The sequence below is a fragment of the Mangifera indica genome, chromosome 17 (assembly GCF_011075055.1).
Source record: "Mangifera indica cultivar Alphonso chromosome 17, CATAS_Mindica_2.1, whole genome shotgun sequence".
Lineage (NCBI taxonomy): Eukaryota > Viridiplantae > Streptophyta > Magnoliopsida > Sapindales > Anacardiaceae > Mangifera > Mangifera indica.
In genome coordinates this window covers 6,524,414-6,541,754 of record NC_058153.1, presented here as the reverse complement: position 1 = coordinate 6,541,754, position 17,341 = coordinate 6,524,414, and the positions used below count along the sequence as shown (strand labels likewise).

The 17,341-nt window shown below is 29.8% G+C and overlaps 1 protein-coding gene across 3 annotated transcripts; it reads right to left on the bottom strand.

Moving 5' to 3' along the window:
- Positions 1-17: 17 nt before the first annotated feature.
- On the bottom strand, positions 18-10,969 carry LOC123200719 (TMV resistance protein N-like). 3 transcript variants are annotated; one of them, XM_044616062.1, is made up of 3 exons: positions 10,755-10,947; positions 831-1,301; positions 18-395 (listed from the first exon to the last, which is right to left on the bottom strand). In XM_044616062.1, the coding sequence occupies exons 2-3, from the start codon at positions 1,289-1,291 to the stop codon at positions 95-97; spliced, it is 762 nt and encodes a 253-aa protein (XP_044471997.1). In that variant the 5' UTR covers positions 1,292-1,301; positions 10,755-10,947; the 3' UTR covers positions 18-94. The 3 variants fall into 3 exon arrangements, with proteins under 3 accessions (XP_044471997.1, XP_044471996.1, XP_044471998.1); XM_044616061.1 differs by lacking the exon at positions 10,755-10,947 and adding an exon at positions 2,574-2,738; XM_044616063.1 differs by lacking the exons at positions 18-395; positions 831-1,301 and adding exons at positions 7,797-8,251; positions 9,030-9,500 and having other exon boundaries at positions 10,755-10,969.
- Positions 10,970-17,341: the final 6,372 nt, after the last annotated feature.

The following is a 17,341-nucleotide window of genomic DNA, read 5'->3' as shown; positions in this document are numbered from 1 at the left end:
TATGATGGCTATTATAGTTTGGTATAAATTATCTTCATATATCCACGAAGCAGAATCCTTGACAAATTAAAAAGAAAAAAACAACACACAAAAATTAAATAAAAAAAAAGACAAAAAGGAGAGGCGTGATGTGAGAAAAAGATCGATTGCCCCCACTAACTCTTAGTGCGTGGATGTAGGCCTGCACTACAAGTTTCTCTAAACATGCAATTACTCCAGTGGCAGAGGCAGTCACTAATCTTTTGAGATTGATCAAGTTTGAGGAGGCTGAGGGTGAAGTTGAGGTTGAAGTTGAGGCTGAAGTTGAAGTTGAAGTTGAAGTTGAGGTTGAAGTAGAACTACTTAATTTACTTGATATTTTCTTCACAACGTCTTCAATAAATTCTGCTTCATCCCTGCAATTAAGAAACAACATCATTTTTCAAAAATACCAACACAACACAATTATATCTATTGTATATACTGACAATTCATTCTTCATATTTCTGCTTATTAGCTAATTACACTCTCTACTACATCTATATTTTTAACACACAATAAGGCCTCCTTCACATTACAGAATTTTTACCTATCCTTCAACTCCCCACACAGATTACTTACTGATCTCCATCAAAACAATCACCAATTAATTATTACAAGTTAAAAAAACCAATTCAGAAACTTGTTATTTTTAAAACAATTCAGACACACTGACCAATTAATTTTTTTAACTTTAAAAAAAATCAATCTTCTGTTTCCACTGAAAATATATGCAGTAAGAAGAAAATTACTTTAACAAAGTTATGAAAATTAGGCTCTGCATACTGTAAAACAGAATATAGAATATTTACCCCTCCTTCGAGTGAAATCCAGAAATATTGGACACCACCTTTAGACTCTTCCTCCACATTCGCACTCTCTCTATATTCTCCTTAAAACTTTCTTCATGCCTAGAAAATGCTTCTTCAAACACTCCTTCTTGACGTCTTGACTCACGTGGCTCCACATCATAGAATATCGGAAAGACTATTTGTCCCATTGTGTTTTCACATTCAACAATCCTAACAAGTTCATCCAAACATCGAATCGAAGAAGGATAGCTTTTAGAGAAAACAACAACTGAAATTCTTGAGTCCTCAATTCTTTCTTGATCCAAAGCATTGTCACCCTTAAATACTTTAATTCTCTCTCGATCCAAAGCAGCACATAAATGATGTGTGAATTTCTTGCCTGTGCCTTCACTTTGAAAGTTTAGAAATACATCGTATTTCAATTGATCAGGACTAGATGAAGAATCTGTTTGATTTCTCATGTTAAACAATCTGTTTGGAAAATAAAAAATAAATTTAATTTCTAAAAAAAAAACCAAAAAAAGGGGGTGGGGGTGTAACAAAGATGAAACTCATATCTATGCAAAATTTGATATCTCTGAACTAATATGGATCATGAACTAAAAAAATTTTCATTATTCCTTACAAATTATTTATATCTCCTTAATACAAAAATTTACAGCTTTTCATTTCGAAAAGAAATTAACTCTTTCATGAATGTGAAAGTACTCAAAAATCATATCAACCGTCTCATATATGTTCATTTATCCTAGCTAGGACTTCATGAGTTCAATAGACAGACGTTTTCTGACCACTTACAAAGATTTTGCGTAGATCTGTAGAATTAAACAAAGATCAATTAATATTTTGCTCACAATTAGAGTTTTGTTGACGTTTTTTTTTTTTTTTTCTTTGGGGTCTTATTGAATTGTAAAGCAGTTTCCCTATTTTTCTCCAATATTAAAGTAACTGATATTTAAGCAACAATACAAAACAAAACCAAGAATATTTAGACAAGAGATTTGAAGGAGTTGCAGAGATCTGAAATATGAACTCCGAGTCAAAGAAAGCAAAACATTTTTGTTTTTGAAAGTTTTGCAAACCGAAGAAAAGGCATTATTTAACATCTCATTCTCATACAAAGGAATGGGATAAAACCCAACCCTACAGTTTTGGAAGTTTTTAGACCAAACATTTTGAAATAAATTATCAGCCACACCACAATTACAAATGCCAATCTCCATCAGTCAATAATGTTTTTCCCACACAGTTTTTAAGGAGTTGATGATCTTTCATAACAACCAATGGAACAATACTCTCAAGTTTTCGAGAGTGGAACTTTCATTTAGACGGTTGTTAAGTCAAAAACTCTAAAAAAGGATACTTTCACCTCCACATGTTATTATTTATATCCCTATCAATATCACGACTAGAAACCCCAGATCCTAGATTTCTTCTCCAATCATTCCAAATCGGTGGTCCAAAAGAGTGTATTAGCCAAATTCTGTTCTTCAGATTAAAGGTAAGTAGGAAATTCCCTATATCAATTATTGACCAGTTTGGATTGCTTTTATACTCCTAGATTCAAGAACTGATTCTCTACCAAATCAAGAAAACGATAAACCAACTAGAAAAGAAACCGAAGACAATAAAAAAGGTATTTGTTCCCACTTCCCATCACTAGAAAAAAAAAAAAAAAAGAAAAGAAAAGAAAAACAGAATATGCTATGTATTCAATAAATCCAAGAATGTTGAGAAACTTACAGCAAACAAATTAATCCGAAGGATGCACTCAAAAGCAATCAGTTTCGGTTCAGAAACTTATCCAGAGAAATCAGAGGACTTTTCCGTGCTACAAAGAAAACTTGATCGAATAAAGTGTAATGTCCCTCTTCACTGCCCGTGGAAAAATTTGGAACCGTCCAAGGACTTTCGGGCCGATATTCTTTCAGCGGGCCAAATTTCCAAATAAAGTATAATTTTTAAAAATTTTCAATTAATTGAAAATGTAAGCATGAGCCTTCCTCGAAATTTCACAAATAACTTTTAATAAGTTTTTTTTCACATAATTTTGTTGACTTGACTTTTTATTTGGGTGGTAATATTAAAATTATATCCAATATTTTCCCATCATTTTGTTATCATATCAAACTAAACTCTTGGTTAAACTCTTGTAGTATAACCAAACATACTGTTTAATGAACAATTATTAGTTGGCTCTCTAACCCTAAGCTTATAGCATATGTAAGATTAGGGTATCAAAACCATCGACGTAGTTTATAATGAACAACTACTAGTCGACTCTTTAACCTAAAGCCTATAGTAAACTTAAGATTAGGATATTAAAACTATTGACCAACGATCATGCAATATTAAATCGGCAGCTTGAAGTATTACCAGACGTAGTTTATAATAAATAATTGTTAGTCGACTTTCTAATCTAAAGTCGATAACATATTTAAGATTAGGACATTAAAAACTATCGAGACTAATGATCATACAACATTAAATCTACAACTTATAAAGAAAGAAAAAATAATGATTTTTTGTAGTTACTAAGAAGGCCCTGACTAGATCCTACATCACAATATCTTCAAAATGAATTGGATGTTGTGTTGTCTTAGTTATTTTAGGATTATAATTTGGATGTCTTCTATCAGAGATGAGAAACTCATCTTGTCTCATGTATGATTTAGATTACTTTCTTCATTTAATTGTCATGTTTTACGGTACAAGAATATGCATTTTCCATTACAACCTTAGGTTTGCTAATATTAATGTGATTACTAAAAGTCTCATGGAATAGAACTTTAAAAAGACAACTTTTTTTTTTTATCACAGATACTAGTAATGAGGAATGAAAATGACTTTAGGACAAGAGTACACTCTTTTTGTCATGAAATTTTTACATAAAATAATTTTTTATTATTTATTTAATTTGGAAAGTAGTTCGCTTCGGGTAATCAGTTTTCAAATTTTATAAATCGGAAACCAAACCGAAAATTTGGTTTTTATAATGTTTTGAATCGTTAATCGAACTGGTTTTTTGGATACCTTATTTTTCAGATTTGTTTATATTTTAGATACCGGCTTGATTCAATTTTCTCTTCTGCAAACTATATACATGCAGGTTTACGCAATGTTTCAGGGAAACAGTGTTTTTCCTCTGCTTGGTTTTAGAAGGGAATCACCTATGGGGTAATTCATGCATGAACAGAGAGTGTTGTACAGTTTCAAACTTCGGTAGAAAACAGGATTATTTTAGGAGTTGTGCATATTTTATGGCAAAATTGTTTTGTGTGTAAAAAGTGTGGTAAAATTGTATAGGCAGACCCAAAAAGTAGCATTTTTTTCAATATCTGAATTTTTAATGTTTATTTTCACGTAAATTTTGTTGACCTGAATTTTTTTTTGGGTAGTGATATTAAAATTTTATCCAATATGTTTCCATTATTTTGTTATCAGATCAAACTAAGCACTCGAAGTATAACCAAAGGTAGCTTATAACGGATAATTGCTAGTCAACTCTCTAGCCTAAAGTCCATAGCATATTTATGATTAGGACATCAAGACAAACAATCAACAACCATGTAATATCAAATCTACAACTTATAAAAGAAAGAAAAAAGAATGTTCTTTTGCGGTTATTAAGAACTAACTAGATTTTTCATCACATCTTTATAACAATCATCTAGGATACCTAATGATAACTTGTACCAATAACATTCTAGCCATAACGTGCAAAGTGTTTTTGAGGACATGGCGTGTGGAATTCTAAGATATGCATCTATGCATTGGGTACCACCTCAAGCAAACTGAAAGTCATAATATCTGTAATTTAATATACAGTTATTCTAACATGACTGTTTGATAAGTCGCTACAAATATTATCTTTAATCATGATCTAAAAACAGAATGTATTGGTATTCATTTTCTAAGTAAAGGAGGCTCTGAAATGTTATTAATTCTCCATTGCCCAAGTAGTCCATTATCACTTAAAGTTCTTTAGATCTATCAAAATTTTTTTTTTTGTTCATCGCATAAAAAGGTGTACAATTATATCCCTTAAAAGTGTAGTGACAAAAATAATAATCAATGATAAGAAATAAAATTTAATTTACTCATAATAAGTACAAATACATGAATGTTAGTATGTAAGCACATAAGCGATTAAAAGAACTTATGGAAAACTTCTATTCTAGACTCCCCTTTATATACTCAAAAATCTCCATCATGATTGTTAAATGACTTTTGAACATGTGTTGGCCATCCCATAATAATAGAAGTGCACGTCTAGTCATATTCTTTGAAGAAAGTGAGAAAATTGATACACATCTTGAAATGTACGAGATCATGTAGTGACAACTTCCATTATCTAGAAAGATATAATAAGATCTCTACATGACGACAAATTCTTAAAGTTTTTTATGTCTTCCTCGCACTCCAAGAAATAGAGGGCAAATGTTAAGAGATCAAACTAAAAACTCGAAAGTCAACTCTCAAAGCACAAGTAGGTGTAATAGATAACGAACAATCAGTAGTTAACTTTCTAGTCCAAAACCTACATCAAATTCAAGATTAAGACACTACGACCGATCGACATTCAATATCAAATCTATGACTTATCAAAAATAAAAAAGAAGACTCTTGTGTAGTTATCAAGAGAGGGCTCTAACTATATTCCACACTACAACATCTTCATAATGGTCATTCAACAAAGATGTCAGCTTCCATGTAAATAAAAATTCCATCAATATTGGTCTAAATCCATAAAATTAAATATAAAATCATTGGTCAAGACTCCGAGTAAAAGGAGAAAACGAATGTACTTTTCTCTCCAAAAGACTTATATATAAGGAAGAGGAATGGATAGAGAAGGGGAGATGTGAAAATACAAACAAAATACTAAAGATATTATAGATTATTCTATTGTTCTTATATTTAACATAAAAACCACTGAAGACTCCTTAAATGTGGGCATCGATCTCATTGAGTCGAACCACGTAAAAACTTTATTATCACATCTTTTTTCTTTAACTTATCTCAATCCATCTCTATAATTATTTCACACACATGTAGTAGACTTATCCTATTATGTGCAAGACTTTAAATTGTGATCAATTGATGATGAGAAATTGCATCAAGACACTTCATCTTCACTAAATTTATTTCATTTGGGAAATGTTTACTTTTTAAAAAATAAAAGGAAATGGATTTCTCATTCTATTGTTTGTTTGAATTATTTTGAATATGAAATTGGGTTTCCATACATGATTAATTTTTAGTAAAGAGTATGAACCAGTTTTCATAATATTTTACAAGGAATTTGTATCAATTTTGGATATACAAATATGTACACACTTATATGTGTCATTACATGATGGGGTATTGTTTTATCCTTAATTCAAAATCATCTAATCACATGATAATATATATAAGTGTATACATATTTGTGTATTCAAAATGGGTACACATAATTTTATTATTATTTTATAATCCTTATAAATTACTATTTTACCTCGGTTTAAATACTTGTTTTTTTCTTGATAAACTCCCTTAACTTTCATCACATTTCAATAAAAAATCTCAATTCCATGAAAATATTCTTCATCTCTCAATTTTTACATCAACGGAAGTTTATAGAATGAAATCTATGCATCAAATTACATTGACAAGGTAAGAAAATTATTAGATTCTCTTTTCACTTTTATATTGTTTTGACTTGTTTTTATTGAAAATGCATTTCTTTTTTAATGAGGTAGAGCAGTCTTATGCTTGCTAAGAGTTGAAAACATTTTACAATTACGATTCTGCCCTAGTAGAATAGTGCGTTTATGAAATAATATAAACAACTATTCAATAAATAAAATTGTTTTACTTATATTATCATTAATCTACCCTATAGTACATTTATATGTGTGTAAATAAACCAGTAATCAATATTCTAGAGCTACCATATAAAGATGGATTGCACATTTATTTGAAACAAACATATATGAAAAATAAGAGATTTATCATAACTTAAAATTATGTTTATAGCCATGAATAGAAGTTGGGCACTTTGTTTTAATGCGGTTCTTGAGTTGTCCACTTCTATGGAGGTGTTGAGTATTATTAAATCACTAAAATGATAATTTTAAGGCAAACAATTATCTGCATATAGAATGCATTGAATTGGAACTTGTTAAACTTATGATTACCATAAAGAAATTACAAACTTCACACATTAATTAAGAGTGATGAGACATTGCAGCACAGGAAATTATTGTGCTTTGAAATATACAGAAGAGATAAGGCCAAATTTGTAGAGTAACTTCTAAAACATGTAACAGGAACAGGTCTAGCGAAGGAAAATGGAAGGAAAGCAGTGGAAAAAGTGGAATGAATTAGAATCAGTTAAAAACAGAAAGAGATATTGGCAGGTAGAAAGGGGGAGATGAATAAGAAACAATCTACATATAGAAGAAGGCCAGCCAAGGGGAGAGAAAGAGCAGAGCAGAGCAGATTTTTAAAAGTCAGTTATGGAAATTGACCTTGGAGGATCTGGCACCGATGTTGTCAGAATAATTTCTGTTCTAGGTTGAATCGGTAGTTAAGGATCATTAGAATAAATTCTTGATTTGTCTGGATCATTACATAATAAAGAGTTGTAGCTAGAGTATTATTGCTCTTGTTACTTGCCTTTGTAAAGTGTGTTTTGAAAAGTTATATTTTTAAAGGGCTTGAATGCTTGCACATGTTTTATGAAAACATATTGAACATCCCTGCATGTTATTGGTCTTCATAATTTGAAGTGAAAAAATATTTACTAAACCTTTGAACAAATATCATATAATTAAGTTGGGCATAAATATGAAGAATAATAGGCGTATATATATATATATATATACACATATGATGGTTATTATAGTTTGGTATTAATTATCTTCATACATGCACGAAGCAGAATCCTTGGCAAATTAAAAAGAAAAAAAAAACACACACACGCACACACTCACGCCATCTAATATATAAATAATTAATAGATTGTATATTACAATGAAAAACACCGACGGCTACACTAACTCTTACTCTGTGGACCCACGGACAGATATTATACTTGATGTCGGCGGCGTCAACGAATGATTTGAAATGGTGACCAAAAGTCAAAAACAGCTAAATTGACCATCAAAAAAAATTAAAAAAAAAAAAAAAAAGGGAGCGGCAAGTGAGTCAAAGGTCGATTGGCCCCACTAACTCTGAGTGTGTGGGTGTGGGCCTGCATTGCAAGATTCTCTGAACATGTAATTACTCCAGTGGCAAAGGCAGTCACTAATCTTTTGAGATTGATCAAGTTTGACGAGGCTGAGGCTGAAGTTGAAGTTGAGGTTGAGGTTGAAGTAGAACTACTTAATTTACTTGATATTTCCTTCACAATAACTTTAATAAATTCTGCTTCATCCCTGAAATTAATAAACAACATCATCTTTCAAAAACACCAACACAATTATATCTATTGTATATACTTACAACTCTTTCTTCATATTTCTGCTTATTAGCTAATTACACTCTCTACTACATCTATATTTTTAACACACAATAAGGCCTTCTTCACATTACAGAATTTTTACCTATCCTTCAACTCCCACACAGATTACTTACTGATCTCCATCAAAACAATCACCAATTAATTATTATAAGTTAAAAAAAAATTCAATTCAGAAACTTAAAGAAACTTGTTATTTTTAAAACAATTCAGACACACTGACCAATTAATTTTTTTAACTTTGAAAAATCAATCTTCTGTTTCCACTGAAAATATATCCAGTATGAAAAAAAAAATACTGATGAAAATTAAACTCTGCATACTGTAAAACAGAATATAGAATATTTACCCATCCTTCAAGGGAAATCCAGAAATATTTTTAACACACAACAAGGCCTTCTTCACATTACTGAATTTTTACCTATCCTTCAACTCTCACTCCCTCTCCCTCTCCCTCCCACACAGATTACTGATCTCCATCAAAACAATCACCAATTCATTATTATAAGTTAAAAAAAAAAATTCAATTCAGAAACTTGTTATTTTTAAAACAATTCAGACACACTGACCAATTATTTTTTTTAAACTTTGAAAAATCAATCTTCTGTTTCCACTGAAAATATATGCAGTATGAAAAAAAAATACTGATGAAAATTAAACTCTGCATACTGTAAAACAGAATAAAGAATATTTACCCATCCTTCAAGTGAAATCCAGAAATATTGGACACCACCTTTAGACTCTTCCTCCACGTTTGCACTCTCTCTGTATTCTCCTTAAAACTTTTTTCATGCCTAGAAAATGCTTCTTCAAACACTCCTTCTTGACGCCTTGACTCACGTGGCTCCACATCATAGAATATCGGAATGACTATTTGTCCCATTGTGTTTTCACATTCGACAATCTTAACAAGTTCATCCAAACATTGAATAGAAGAAGCATAGCTTTTAGAGAAAACAACAATTGAAATTCTTGAGTCTTCAATTCTTTCTCGATCCAAAGCGTTGTCACCCTTAAATACTTTAATTCTTTCTCGATCCAAAGCAGCACATAAATGATGTGTGAATTTCTTGCCTGTGCCTTCACTTTGAAAGTTTAGAAATACATCGTATTTCAATTGATCAGGACTAGATGAAGAATCTCTTTGATTTCTCATGTTACACAATCTGTTTGGAAAATAATAAATAAATTTAATTTCTAAAAAATTAAACCAAAAAAAGGAGGGTGGGGGTGTAACAAAGATGAAACTCAGATCCATGCAAAATTTGATATCTCTGAAGTAATATGGATCATGAACTAAAAAATTTTTCATTGTTCCTTACAAATTATTTATATCTCCTTAACACAACAATTTACAGCTTTTTATTTTGAAAACAAATTAACTCTTTCATGAATGTGAAAGTACTCAAAAATCATATCAACCATCTCATATATGTTCATTTATCCTAACTAGGACTTCATGAGTTCGATAGACAGACGTTTTCTGACCACTTACAAAGATTTTGCGTAGATCTGTAGAATTAAACAAAGATCAATTAATATTTTGCTCACAATTAGAGTTTTGTTGAAGTTTTTTTTTTTCTTTTGGGATCATATTGAATTGTAAAGCAGTTTCCCTATTTTTCTCCGACATTAAAGTAATTGATATTTAAGCAACAATACAAAACAAAACCAAGAATATTTGGACAAGAGATTTGAAGGAGTTGCAGAGATCTGAAATATGAACTCCAAGTCAAAGAAAGCAAAACATTTTTGTTTTTGAAAGTTTTGCAAACCGAAGAAAGGCATAATTTAAGATCTCATTCTCATACAAAGGAATGGGATAAAACCCAACCCCTACGGTTTTGGAAGTTTTTAGACCAAACATTTTCAAATAAATTATCAGCCACCCACAATTACAAATGCCAATCTCCATCAGTCAATAATGTTTTTCCCACACAGTTTTTAAGGAGTTGATGACCTTTCATAACAACCAATGGAGCAATACTCTCAAGTTTTCAAGAGTGGAACTTTCATTTAGACGGTTGTTAAGTCAAAAATTCTATAAAAGGATACTTTCACCTCCATATGTTATTATTTATATCCATATCAATATCACGACTAGAAACCCTAGATCCTAGATTTCTTCTCCAATCATTCCAAATCGGTGGTCCAAAAGAGTCTATTAGCCAAATTCTGTTCTTCTTCAGGTTAAAGGTAAGTAGAAAATTCCCTATATCAATTATTGACCAGTTTAGATTGCCTTTATACTCATAGATTCAAGAACTGATTCTCTATCAAAGCAAGAAACGATAAACCAACAAGAGAAGAAACCGAAGACAATAAAAAAGGTATTTGTTCCCACTTCCCATCATTAAAAAAAAAAAAAAAAACAGAATATGCTATGTATTTAATAAATCCAAGAATGTTCAGAAACTTACAGCAAAGAAATTAATCCGAAGGATGCACTTAAAAGCAATCAGTTTCTGTTCAGAAACTTATTCAGAGAAATCAGAGGACTTTTCTGTGCTACAAAGAAAACTAGTTCGAATAAAGAAAGAGTGACGTCCCTCCTCACTGCCCGTGGAAAAATTTGGAACCGTTCAAGGACTTTCGGGGCGATATTCTTTCAGGCGTCCAACTTTCCAAATAAAGTATAATTTTTAATAATTTTCAATTAAGTGAAAATGTAAGCACGAGCCTTCCTCGAAATTTCACTAATAACTTTTAATAAGTTTTTTTTTTTTTCACATAAATTTTGTTGACTTGATTTTTATTTTGGGTGGGAATATTAAAATTATATCCAATATTTTTCTATTTTGTTATCATATCAAACTAAACCCTCCATTAAATTCTTGAAGTATAACCATACGTAATATATCAAGAACAACTATTAGTTGAATCTTTAAATTAAACCTGTAACATATTTGAGGTTAGGATTTTAAAATTATCAACGCATTTTATAATAAACAATTATTGATCGACTCTCTAATCTAAAGGCTATAACATATTTAAGATTAGGACATTAAAGTTATTGATTAATGAACATGTAATATTAAATTTATAATTCGAAGTATTACCAAACGTAGCTTATAATAAACAATTACTAGTTGACTTTCTAACCTAAAACCTATAGCATATTTAAGATTAGGATATTAAAACTATTGAGACCAATGATCATATAATATTAAATTTACAACCTATAAAGAAAGAAAAAAGTTTTCCATGGAACTGTTCGTGTGTGAAACTGAAAAGCTTTGGCAATATTCTCCAAAGCAAGCACCACCAATTTTCATTTTCATTGAGTTGTGATAGTTGATACACCTAGCATAACCGACGACAATGCACTCAATCAGTAGCACTAAACACCGACGATGCAATGGCAAAACATGTGGGTTATTTTTTCTGGTTGATGGCATGATTAATGAATTGTTGATGATGTATGTGTTTTTGTTAGATTTAGGGTTTTAAGATGAAAATCAAGTTTGATTTGTTGGTTACGATATGATTGAGTATGATTTGGCATTTAGAGTTTTGTTCGTAAGAACAGAATAGCAACCTTTGCCAACCTTTGGTGACTGATCACTCTCCAACCCTTGTTATAATTGCATTTATACCTTTGTTCGATTTTAGTTCTAAGGGTTCTACTTCTGTTATTATTGCTTTTGTCATTATACCAAGAAAGAATCTGCCGTCATAAGCTCTGTATTTTCGTATCAACAGCAAGCAAGAGAAAGAATCCCAGCTGACAAGTATTCCTTGAAAAACATAACTACTCGAAGTTTGTGAATCTTTGATTAGCTTTCCATATTCCTCTAGATATGCTAATACCACAATCTGGTTTGCCACATTGAATAATCAAATCCTAGCTAACCAGTATTCCTTGAAAAACGCAAGAGAACACAAAAAAAAAAAAAAAGGAAAACTCTTGAGCTGAAATTTTTTAAAGCCATTATTTCCACTGCAGGTGTAAGCATGATTTATTTGTCTTGGTTGGATGAGTAAAAAGGTTTGGCTAAGTGAGTTTGAATTTCAAAGGGTATTTGAATTTTTTATGTTTCTGATTATATATATATATAAAATATAAAAAAAAGTGATTATATATGTATACAAAGAAAAAAAGTTGACTAAAATAATAAATATCCCTTATAATTACTTGTAAAACAAAATGACAATCAAACTTTTGCATGTTAAATAGCTCAAATACCAGGAGAAAGTAAATACGATTTACCGTAAAGACAATAAAAACAGGTATTTGTTCCCACTTCCCATCATAAGAGGGAAAAAGAAAAAAGACAACAGAATACGCTATGTATTTAATAAATCCAAGAATGTTCAGAAACTTGCGGCAAAGAAATTAATCCAATCAATTTCGGTTCAGAAACTTATTCGGAGAAATCAAAGGACTTTGTGTTATGTGTTACAGAGAAAACTTGTTCAAATAAAATATAATGTAAATTTTCAAAATGAAGTATAATTTTTAATTAATTGAAAAAGTTACTTTTTCAAGCACGAACCTTCCTCGAAATTTCACAAATAACCTTTAATAAGTTTTTTTCACATAAATTTTGTTGACCCACTTTTTCTTCGAGTGGTAAAATTAAAATTCTATCCAATATTTTTATACTAAAAAAATAAATAATAATTAAAATATGAAAAATTATAAATTTTTATACTAAAAAAAAAAAGTTGAATTCTTTGGATTAATCTCACATATATGAGACAACTAAAATTTAAGTTTAGTTAAAATATAATATTACACATTTATTTATAATGAGTGAAGAAAATAAATGATTATATTCTTTTAGATGTGGGACACTTTTACAAAAAGCGAAGTGCAAAAGTGTCTCACATTTAAAAATATATTATCACTAATTTTTTTTACCCATTATAAATAAATGCTAAGCGAAGTATAAATTTTAACCAAACTTATGTTATGGATTCTAACCATGAGAACTCAACTCACCCATTATAAATAAGTTTATTTTTTTTCCTAATCACAATTTAATTTCTTAAAATTAGAAAATATGTTTTTAAAAAATTATTTAATAAAAAAATTACTTTTTATTAAAATTAACAGGTTAGTCTGGTAATGACTTGCGAATTAGCTCGTTAAGGGCTTGACACAACACGACTCTATATATATAAAGTCGCGTTGTGAGTCTATATATTTGGTAGGCTAACCCGACACAAAAGGCCTGTGATCATGCAGATCTTAGCCTAGCCCAACCTATAGGCACGGTGAAGCCAACATGACCCACTAACACCTCTAACATGGCGTGTGAAATTCAATGATGCACATCTTTGCATTGAGTACCACCTCAAGCAACATGGAAGGCATGATATTTGTAATCTAATGAGCAGTCATTCTAACATGATTACTCAGTGAATGGCCACAAGTATTATCTTAGATCATATTCTAAAAACACAATGTATTACCATTCATTTTCTAAGTAGGGGAGACTCTGCAATGTTATCAATTCTCCATTGCCCTAGGTAGTCCATTCTCACTTAAAGCTCTTTCTGTCCAACAAAATTTTGTTTGTTCATTACATAAAAGGTGTACTATTGTAACCCTTAAAAGTGTAGTGACAAAAATAATATTCAGAGATAAAAAAATAAAATTTCATTTATTCAAAAGGTGTACTATGAATTATTGACTTTGACTCTTAGCATGCTTGAGATGATTTATAAAATATTAATGAAGACTTTGGAGGATTAATTGTTCAAAATTGCATATGCATGGTCTTAGATTAATTGATTTAAATTGAGCATATTGTTCGTACATATTAGATATTAGTAACACTTTATCCCAAACAATATGATTTTTGGGTGGGGTGTTACATGATTATGATTGTGGGATGATTTAATTTGATGATTATGAATTTTTATTCGTACACCTTTGGATGTTATTTCATCTATATTTGTTGTTAATGCTTGGAAATTTTGGCTGGATTTATTATTATTATTATTATTATTAATAGTTGAGGCATTTCAAACTATTTGATAATTGTGCATGTTGACCTTAGTCTAGGTAATGTCTATTGAGATTGTTAGACATGCATGACTAGATTTAATAGAATTTTATTTCAAGGGATAAGACTTTTGGGGTAGGGTGTTACAATTGGACATAACACAACATAGATTGTAAGCATGACATGTCTCTCTGAATTCAACCTAGCTTGACTCGACATGGTCCATAGTTGTGTCTAGACTTCATACTAGTAAATTCTACTGGACTTTTTGGAATTAGACTAAACCTAAAGGACAAAAAGATTTAACTCTATCATATAGCTATCCTTATCTCTTTGCTTTTTTTCACTTTTTGTCACATATGTTCAATTGGAAACTTATAATTCCCAAAAAAAAATTTTAATTGGTAACCAAACCAAAATTTATCTATCAATTTATTTCTTTCTTCAATTAAGCCCTTTATTTCTTGTTATGATCTACATATAGTGTATAAGTCTTTAGTGTGGGTTTATCTGACTCTTGACTATTCAATAGCAATAGTTAGTGTGACAACTAGTTTTTAGGATGTAGTTATTTTAAAGTTGGTATCATATTTCTTGGTTACAATTACGTTATGTAAGTGGTGCATAAACATTGTTCGCCTAAAGCTAGTAGGGACATAACACACAATCAATCTATATGGTTTTTAGATTGGATGATTCTAAATTAAAGATAAAATAACACTTAATAACATAGTGAGTTTTAATTATTGTTACCCAAATGTACATAGTCATACTCTAAAGAAATATTTAAAATAGACTATTTAAACGGAGGGGTTAAGTAACAACTAAAACCCCTAAAGATTTGCTACATTTTGTTGATAATTAAAAAAAGAGTAAATAATTTTTCCCACCCAAGTTTTGGTTGAAAACACTTTTCCACCCCTAGTTGGTCATAAATAACACTTTTTCATCTAAACTAAAACTCTCTTAAGAAAAACTAATTATATAATTTAACTATCCATTAATTTTGAAAATAAAAAACAACTTTCTATCATACTCAAAGATTTTAAACATGACAATATAACCCTTAAAAATTTTGTTGTATTCTGTTAAATGTTTTGAGGGTATAATTATCATTTTTAAACTATTAAGTGGCAAACTAATATTTCAATATTTTTAAAAGATCCCCAAACGTTTTTCAAATTTTCAATAAGCCCTTAAAATTTCATAAATGCCTCCAATATTTTCAAAAAGTATGTTTACCTCCTTATGTATAATTATATAATAAAGATACCCCTATCTATAAGAAGAGAAAAAAAATGGGTGAGAGTAAAAGAAAAATGAAATAAGAGATCTATATAATTTGAATATTTAAAAATTTATTTTTAATTTTTGTTAATTGAGGATTATAATTATTTTAAAAAATAAAATAGTAGAAATAAACTAGTAAATTCACACCTTAATATTTGTTGTTTGATTAAAAGAGTTTAATTTTGAGTGAAAAATTGTTATCTATGATTAATTTTAGATTAAAAATATATTATTTATATCAATTAGGGGTAAAAATGTATTTTAAAGTTAAACCAATAATTCACTCTTAAAATTTGTGCTCAAATATTTAGTTAAATTCCTTCCAACATTTTCAATAAAATTCCATTCCTATATATTTACCGAAATGGTTATCTTATAATACTTTTGAAATTTTTTTTAAATTTTTATATAAAATAAGTCAAAAATTTAATTTGGAAATATAAAAAAAAAGGGACTTCAACCCTTATTCTTTTATGCTTGAAATCCCATGATCTGACACTTGAACTGTCCATTTTGTAATCATCAAATCTATTGCATGAGCGATTAGCCATGTTTTAATTAATTTTAATTTTTACGCTGTTTTGTCTCTTGCCAATTATAAATGTGTCTCAAACTCTACTTCGGCTATAGCAAACTCACTCTTACTACAACGATTTTTTTAGGTTGCAAATTCTCCCATTCTAGTGAGCCATTGCCAGTATTAAGCTTATTAATAATGAAATAGGGAGGGGACCCTCCTTCTAAAGCCAAATCGTGAATGTAATTTTTTGGTACTAATCGATACACTCAATTTCGAGTTTGAACAAAATGAATTAAATAGTAACAATTAGTTTCCGAAAAGATCTTGGTGTGTTTATAATGTTTAGAGGTTGGGAGGGAAAACTACATTCAAATTGGCAAAATTAGGATTTCAAATCATTTTTGTATTACAATGAATATGTTCTTATTTTATTAAAATAAGATATTATAGATATGGAAGACATCCTAATCATGAAAACTATGATATCTTTTTATCTGATAGGCGATTTGATAATATTTATAGAAGATTCTGGATTATTTTCTCTCACAGCAAAAATATAATTATTATCTCAATCTAAAAAAGTTTTCCTCCTTCTCAAATATCGTATGAGAATCATTCGATTGTTAGTCTTTGATTAAGGGTGGTTGTGACACGTGTAAGGCATCTAATTGGGTAATACGGTGCCCAAGGGAGTGAGTTGAGTGGATTAAATACAGATTACAGCTTAATGACACAATTTAAGTATATAGATTACCACCTTAATAGTTTTAGTTTTTTTTTTTTTTGTTTATAATTATTTAATTTTCTTGGACGATATAATATTTTTTCCTTTTTTCTTATTGTGATCTCATGGGTTTTGAGCTAACCCTTGACCAAATGTACTTCACTTTTGGTAGAAATCTACTGATTGAACTATTTTTAAGCTAACTGAATTGCTTATGTTGCAATTATTTTGGCTTGCACAAAACTTCATAACTTTAATATTCTTATGGAAGCTCAGTTTCTGATATATCAAGTAATTGGTTTGACTTCTGATATCTGAACTCAGCAGTTAGTTGAGCAAATGTACTTCACTTTAAATGAGTTCAACAGTTAATGGTTTATCTTTGTAGAGTTGGTGTGGAGTTGTGTTAGGACTTAATAAATAATAATAATAAATAAAATATATTTGGATTAGGATAATATATTTGATTTAATTATAAAATATTTATAATAGGATATAATAGTTTTAGTCCTTGTCAAC

Coding starts and splice junctions, on each gene's coding strand:
- LOC123200719 (XM_044616062.1), bottom strand. CDS start 1,291: ATGAGAAATCAAACAGATTCTTCATCTAGTCCTGATCAATTGAAATAC. Junction 396..830: donor GGATTTCACTCGAAGGAGGG/GTAAATATTCTA, acceptor TCTTAATTGCAG/GGATGAAGCAGAATTTATTG.